Below are 8015 nucleotides of genomic sequence, written 5' to 3'. Positions count from 1 at the left end.
AGAAACAAGCAAACAAATACATAAACTAAACTATCTGAAAAAAATGGACATTTTAGTAGGTGAGAATGTTTCATTAAAGTATGATGGTTATAAATTATCATTTGAGTCTCAGTATGTGGTAGTTTTTTATTTTTGCCATTAACCTAAGGTCTCGGTTTTGTGTGCACCTATCCACTTCTCACTAATGCTGCATCTTTAATACCCGTGACCGTAATTGTGCCATGACAAAAAAAATAAAGAATAAAAAAAAAAAATCGGTTCACGAAACAAAACGTGACAGCATCATACGCAATGGGTTTTCTAAACTCTGCCAATCTGATAATAGGAAAATATTAACAAATCTACCTTGTGGCTTTGTGTGGAAATGATTTTGTTTATATGAATTAAAGGACCAAAACATTTCTTAGATATTTAAATAAATCAATGGCAAATCTTCATTATGAAAAATATACATTGGCAATAATGAATAAGGGGTCAAATAAACATTTTATTTAGTTGGGCAACAAAATAGATGGCAGAACAGAAATGCAGTAAAATAAAGAAAATCCATTTTTATTTTCAAACATTCTTCAACCATCTTATACAAATTATGAATGCTGAATTCTATTTTACATTATATACACATCAAAAGCACTTCATTGCCTTGTGTAAGAAGTTTACACTAAAACCCGTTTTGTTTTATATTTCATGTGCTAATCCAAATATTGTCCAAACCGCTGTGATCTTCAAACACTACATGTTGTTTAGCTCCTGTATGTGACAGATCAGCTCCTGTGGCAGTCCGAGCTCTGACACTAGATCTATGCAGTGCTGCACCAGGTGGTTTAGGCTTTTACTTGTGCTGGAGGAGCAGTCGGTGGACCTAGAACAGAGATTATGTTTCTGGCAAGGAATGTACTGGTCCATTTTTTCTCCTTTCTTGCAGTAGTCGGTTTCCTTACATCCCTCTCCTCCACAGCAGCCTGGACCTGCCTGCTCGACCTCCAGATCCTCCATGCTCTCAGAGACGGAGCTCACGCTGGGAGGAGGATTCTCCAAAGCCCTCTTGATGCCTTCCATTATTGTGTCTTCATGCTCTGAAACCCGCTGCAGGAGGTTGGTCACAGAGGCTAGGATGGGGCTTTGCGGATGTTGGATCTGGCACCAGCACAATATAGCACTGTGACGTGAGACACAAAGAGGCAACAGTGTCAGATACAATGGCACAGAGGAGTGACTGGGACAGGCTTCAACTGGACAGAAAAGAGTCTTCAATAATGACCAGAACAAAAGAGACTCATGAAGTTTCTGGGCAAAAAAAAAATAAATAAAAGAAACTGAAAGAGTTTTTTTAAAAGAGTGTTTTTTCAAAGAGTAAATAGAGGGGCAGGAAAAAAGAAAAGAATACCTTTTTTTATTTTTGTGGTTAATGTTTACTACTAACTAGACAACTACTACAGCAACATATTTAATATTTTAAAATGACAAACAGTATATGGACCTGCCCACCACATATAAACACAGTTTTCAATCCCTCTCCTCCATTTTAAAGGCTTTTATGGAGGAAAAACAAAAACACCCACCATCAAGTATACATTTAATAAAAAGGTAAATGTTCTGCTCACAAGAGAACAGTTCAAAAACATTTTTCTGTCCCTAGTGGTAAATGTGCCATTTAATGAAACCTTTTTTTTTTTTTTTTTTTTTAAATCATATCAATATTGTGATATGAGATATTGCTCGGGATTTCACTTAATTAAATATTGTGACATTGCCTAAATACAATTTCCTGAACTTACACTGTTCTTGCTGAATACAGCTGTGTATCAATACTTTATTTATGGTTCCGACGTAAGTGTCCAGAGCACAGAGGTTTGAGAACTGACCGAAAGCTGAGATAAATGCTCAAACTCACTTACACCCCCCCCACAAAAAACATTCATTACTAGTTCTGATTTAAACCCTAATTTTGAGTTGTTTGAATCTGACATTTATTTTTAAAAGCTTTTGTAGAAAAGCATGTTTGTATTCCCCAAAGTAGGGTGCTGAAAAATCGGGAAAATCTATTGGCAACAGAATCGACAAACATTAACAGTCAATGTTTTTACCTGCTTGACCTTATCACTCACCCCTATTTAGATGGAATCAAAAGTATATGGCTATACGCAAAAATATTGGTAGTGATGATACTTGACTTTTCACCCATAATTAAGATTTAACTTACAGTCACCACTGTGTGGCATTTACATAGATAGATAAGCACAAAATGTATAGGTATAATACCATGTAGGTCAGGTGGGTTACTTAAATCTGAGGTTCCTAATACGTTTAAAATAAAGCAAAGTCTATCTGTGACCTCTTATCACAGACTGTGACCTCAATGTGAACAGGAATTCAGTCTGTGGGGAAGCGCAGGGTCGGTGGTTTAAGTCCCAAGTATGGAGTGTGGACTGGCAGCTGAGCAGGTGCCAGTTTGCTTCCTGGGCACTGACGAGATGCCCTTGAGCAAGGCACCGAATCCCCTATCTTTTTTTCGAACACTGCGCTACCCCCTGAATTGCGAAATAACATTGACAAATAATAAAATTATTTAAATTAGATTGTTCCATTTGACTTTTTAGAGGTATAAATAAATGAAAGTATCTAGTATTTCACAAGGAATATTGGGAAAAGTAAAAAAAAAAAAAAAAAAAACTCCATAGTTTGAGCCACTTTCCTAACCATAGACTGTATGGTCCTAACTCAACCTGAATCTTAAGATCATCACATATATAGGATAAATGAGAGGATGGTTTACCTTACAATTCCTTTGAGTCGGCCCGAAGCGACAGTCTGAGCTGCTCCTTCCCTGAAGCCGAGGTTAAAGCCGGCCTGCAGCGAGGCCTCCTCCCCGGCATCAGCTCCGTCTACAAAACCGTCCTGTCCAGAACATGGGTGAGGAGAGGAAAAGGCTCACATTAACACGGCAAACTCAGCTTTACACAACACTAATAACAGGAACACAAACAGGAGATTGAGTGAGGGTTACTTACTACAATACAATACAATACAATACAATACAATACAATACAATACAATACCACACACACACACACACACACACACACACACACACACACACACACACACACACACACAGACACAGACTCAGACACACAGACACACACACACTCACACTCACACACTCACACACTCACACACACACACAAATAGTTGAGCATTTTGAGTAAAACTGAGCAAATACACGCTACATTAGCTTTACAGTTAACGTTACCTTGATTCGCTTCTTCATGTTGGAGACCCACTCTCTACTCTGTAAACTAAGCTCGTCCGCATTCTCGTCAAACACATCTACGCTGTTCGAAACCGCTTTAACCCAAGACATGATTAGATTCAAATAAAACTTGTTTTTAAAATGTAAATGTCTCGCAAACGGACAACGCAGTGGGGCAGCAGCCAGCCAACTTCGTTACTTCCAGGTTACCTCTCAGCATGGATGTAGCCATTGGATGTAGCAGCAGATTCTACAGCTTCTTTAGTTTTCGTGGCTGACTACAAACCAACATTTAAGGCGCATGCCGCCACCTACTGTACCGGAGTGTGTAACAGCATGACTTTAAACAGCCACTAATGAAATGATAAAACAAAACAAACAAACACAAAAACTTCATAAATAAGTTATATTCTGGGTATTAAACCTGTTTCATTTAAATATTTAAATGCAACACTTTTAACCTGTACTTGCTTCCCCCCTGTCTCTAACAGTATATATATACCACCCTGTCCTTCAGTCTTTCTCTCTCTACACTCAACTTCATACATAGCAGCAAATGTTTAACAGTTTCCTTACAGTTACAAATCTCACATCTATCTGCATTAAGTAGCCTACTGCATGTCCTAATCTTAACCTGGAAAAATTACCTGCTTCTCACCCTGACAGACTTTTACATTGTTATTCATCTTACCCTTATTGTCATTATTCGAGATTTCCTGCCAAGATGTCATAATTTCATGATGAATTTTTGCTCTGACCTGCCTCAGCAGAGAGCATAATCCTCCTGCGCCTAAAAAGGAAAAATTCGCTTAAAATGGAATGTGGTGGTACATTATTAAAAATGTTGTTTACTAAAGAAAATATATAGCCTATTACATATACATTTTTATTGTCAAATTTTCTATCTTCTATTTATTCTTCTTGACATTTGCAATGCTTGCTTTATTGATCTTTTATGTTCTCTCACTATGTGTATTGTTATGCAGCAAAACACAAAAGCAATTTTCCTTGAATGTGAAAACCTTATAATAATTCTGATCTTTTTTTTCCTGCTCCCATTCCAAAAATGTTTTGGTTTGGCATTCACAAATGGATCTCTTTAAAGCTTGATCAAACAAATTGTTATTGCAATATTTCTATTCTATATTTATGTTCTTGACTTGCAATACATCTCATTCTTACATTCTGATAACATTAATGTAAATAATATCCAACATAACAAACATAGCCAATTCTATTTATCTCATTTTAATTGTGTTTTAATAAACAGCACATCCACTGTTGCAAATGGAAGTGTTTACAAAAATGTAAAATCCCTGAGAAATTCCAATAATAATTCAAATTGATTAATGACCTATTCAATGCTTTTAAAAGGCTCCACTTTATGACTACACAATTTAATATGCAAATTAGATGTTTTTTTTCTAATTTTGACTTATTGTGTTCGTTTTTTGCCTGGCAATTGTTTTTATTATTTTATTTTAGAGTGTACTTTTCCTTTAACGCACACTTCTTCTTCTATGGTGTCTAACTGTGAAGTTGTGGTCCACACTGCCATCTAGCGACTTTAAACGTCAGATGATAATATAGTTGTGTTTTAACCTGCAGGGGGCGCTAGTGCCTCGCTGTTAAACCGAGGGTGGTCTACACAGAAAAGTGAAAGGACTCAACGCCATCAAACATCCTCAGGCATCAACTGTGTTTACAGATGATGCGGGAACAATGTAAACCCTGAACATATACCTTGTTTTAAGTTTTAGTTTAGTTTTTAGTATCGTCATCTTTCTAATTTTGTCTCCTCATGTTTTTTTTTTATTTCTGTCTTACAGTTTATATTTGTCATCCTAACGGTGACTACTTCATATTGTTTGTTTTGTTTTTAATCAAATAGAGACAAACAATTAATACAATAAAACACATAAGACACACATTATTTTCCATTTTAGGTCATTTTAGGCTCCATTCTGTTTATGGATGCAAGTTTGTTTTCTACAGCAGAAACTCTAAAGTCATGATGCCAAGGAAAGTTTAAACAGGTTTAGATGAAACACGATAGATGTATCATTGCTGTTCAGTGAAAAACATGTATCTGTATAGGCTCTTGGTGATTTTTCAGGTTTTCCGATCAATTAAATGATTACATTTGACCTCAGACAAGTCTCCTAAAATGCCTGAAAACTCAGTGAATTGTCAAAAAAGAAGAAGCTTTTTCTTGAAGTTAAACACAAGTCTGTTTTTTTATTATTACATTCAAACACAGGAAGACATGAATATTTAATCAACATATGTGTGGCATGTGTATGTGCTGTATATGCCGATACAATTTATTAACATTTGCATTCACAGACCAAATAAAATCAGAAATCATGTTTCAGCTGTTCTTCCTGACTTAAGTAAGACATATTTAACTATGCTTTTGTGGAATGAAACAAGACGAAACAACATCATATTCATTAGAAAAGAGATCGCTGTTTTTAGACAATAAATCAAAAACCTAAGTTCCACACAAGGAGAATAATGCATAATTATGTTTCCTTCAACATCTACAGCTGATAAGCAAAACATGCAATTCAACATTACTGACAAAGAAATTCATCTTACAGTATATGTTTTGGTCAGAGACGTGTTGCCAGGGTGTCAGAAATCTTGTCTACTGTTGTCGTCATTTTCTTCTCCCATCAAACACTTAGTGCAAGGTTGTTCAAATCAGTGTCCAGTGCAACTTCACAGCCTACTGTTTAAGTTTTCAAACAAGAAAATGTCATCCGTCACGACAAACACATTATTCACTCATCAATAATGCATCCCACCTTCCCATTTTCCCCTCACTATTGAGTAGGGAGATGTTTCACTTTCAGATGTTCTCATTCTTGATGCTTTATGGAAAACACAGGAGAGAGCGGACACATGCCTCTAAGCTCGGTGGAAGGCATTTGCAGCTGCCGGACAACAATGGCCTTGAGAATACTCCGAGGCCACCGTGGTGTCGTCTCCTGTTCTGGAAATGGAGGCCTCATTCACAGCAGCCACACCTTCGGTCCCCCTCGCTCAAAGAGTCAAAATAACAAACCGGGGCAATCACCTGACACATTTCCATCCAATTTCCACTGCGGAATGTGTTCATTTTTCAGGCTAATGGCATGTCATTTTGCTGCAGCCTTTGGTCAAGAATTAATCCTGGAATCAAAACAGATTTTCCGGGGAGCAATCTTCCATCAAGTATTGATTTTTTTACACTCACGGAGCCTGTACTCCCTAATTTAACCTGACAGCCAGCAGCACAATGGACTGGGAGCACCTTGGCATCTCACAGAGGGAGCTCTCCTCCTCCTCCTCCTCCTCCTCTTCCTCCTCCTCCTCTTCCTCCTCCTCCTCCTCCTTCTCCTCCTCCTTCTCCTCCTCTTCCTCCTCTCCATGAAGTGAAAGAGAGATTGAGAAGGAGAAAAAAAGGGACTCCCTGATGTATAAAACAAAGAGCATTTCTTACAAAAAACACAAAGATAAAGCTTCTGATTCTCGGTTTTACCTCTAATTATATTTTCTAGTATAGTGCAACTTGGGCAGGTAAGGCTGAGAGGGAAAAGGGGAGAGTGTTCTGGGGCCATCAGCTATCATTATGTGCCTGTTGACATCTCCCTGTCTTTGAGTGATTCTCATCGGTGATTTCCCCTGGCCATTTTCCGCAGATGCATGAAGAGGGGTTTCATCATGGCCCCATAAAAAGGGCCCAAAGTGTCCTTACAGACCCTCACTAATAAGAAAGCAAAGGTGTGTCCGACCACGTCTCTCCTCTCCCATCCACATCAGCTCTCTCAATGCCTTCAGATATGCAATCATTCTCTCTCTTTTCTCTGTAAGTATACTATACCGTACGTATAGAGGTCAGCGGGATGAGAGGATGATGGAGGGCAGGGCCGGTTATTTTCCTCTAGCTCTTAAAGCTGCGATGACCCATGAGCAGGAGAGTTGCACTTTGCCAAAGGGTTTTCCATGCGCTGTTTACAAACTACCTGACAGGAGGGGAAACAATTTCAGTTTTCATCTGCTGCTTTTAGGCAAAATGTGGTGTGATGCTTCTAGTTGGTCATATTTTAGATTAAATAGCACATTATTATCCATTGGCATGGCCGTAACCATGGAGAGATTTAGAGAGGATGGACCTCTGAGTACAACCCATGCATCATTTGGGTCATTTTGCCTCTTTTTCTGTGGTATTTTGCAGGGCTATCATAACTCTAACTCTCTGTTTAAATCCTTTCCAAAGCTTCTTGCCACAACAGATCCACAGACACACAAAATACTATAAAACAGGAATTGAAAACCTTTGCGGCTTATGACCCTTTACAAACTAAATGTCTACTGAGCTGCTCTATAGAGGCAGTGAAGCTGAGAAAAGTGAAGAAAAGTGAGAAGTGAGAAAAGTTTCAGGCTGGCAGGCAAACTGCATAACAGATAGGAAGCTTGTAGTGCCTTCATTTTGTGCATGTTTAGGCTTTAGAAACCAACATAAACACCTAAAAAATACTGCCTTTGGACAGTATTCACCTGCAAACTATATGCGTTGCATTAATTTGATTAACCACAAATTTGTTTGGGAATAATTACCAATAACTCATATTATCAACCAAAAGGAAAGGCAGATACGTTGTGTCCTGATTTATTACCTGTCTTGGAGGCCATGTCAAAATGAACCTAGTTCTAAAACAATTCATTTTTATTAATTCATCAGAAATGTGGTCAACAGGGGCCCACAGTAAATATT

The 8015-nt window shown here is 38.0% G+C and overlaps 1 protein-coding gene across 1 annotated transcript; it reads right to left on the bottom strand.

Annotated features, from left to right (window-relative positions):
- Window positions 1-474: 474 nt before the first annotated feature.
- otulina (OTU deubiquitinase with linear linkage specificity a) lies at window positions 475-3529 on the bottom strand. Its single transcript, XM_028569696.1, has 3 exons — window positions 3254-3529; window positions 2777-2898; window positions 475-1159 (listed from the first exon to the last, which is right to left on the bottom strand). Exons 1-3 carry the CDS (start codon window positions 3362-3364, stop codon window positions 733-735), a joined length of 660 nt encoding a protein of 219 aa, XP_028425497.1. The 5' UTR covers window positions 3365-3529; the 3' UTR covers window positions 475-732.
- Window positions 3530-8015: the final 4486 nt, after the last annotated feature.

This window comes from Perca flavescens, chromosome 22, assembly GCF_004354835.1.
Source record: "Perca flavescens isolate YP-PL-M2 chromosome 22, PFLA_1.0, whole genome shotgun sequence".
Classification (NCBI taxonomy): Eukaryota; Metazoa; Chordata; class Actinopteri; order Perciformes; family Percidae; genus Perca; species Perca flavescens.
Note: the sequence above shows the minus strand (reverse complement) of the source record. Positions and strands in the feature narration are given on the sequence as shown.

Excerpts from the sequence above, each read along its gene's own strand:
- otulina (XM_028569696.1), bottom strand. The coding sequence starts at position 3,364 with ATGTCTTGGGTTAAAGCGGTTTCGAACAGCGTAGATGTGTTTGACGAG. Across the intron at positions 2,899-3,253 it reads ACATGAAGAAGCGAATCAAG|GACGGTTTTGTAGACGGAGC; the intron begins GTAACGTTAACT and ends TGTTCTGGACAG. Across the intron at positions 1,160-2,776 it reads CGACTCAAAGGAATTGTAAG|TGCTATATTGTGCTGGTGCC; the intron begins GTAAACCATCCT and ends CTCACGTCACAG.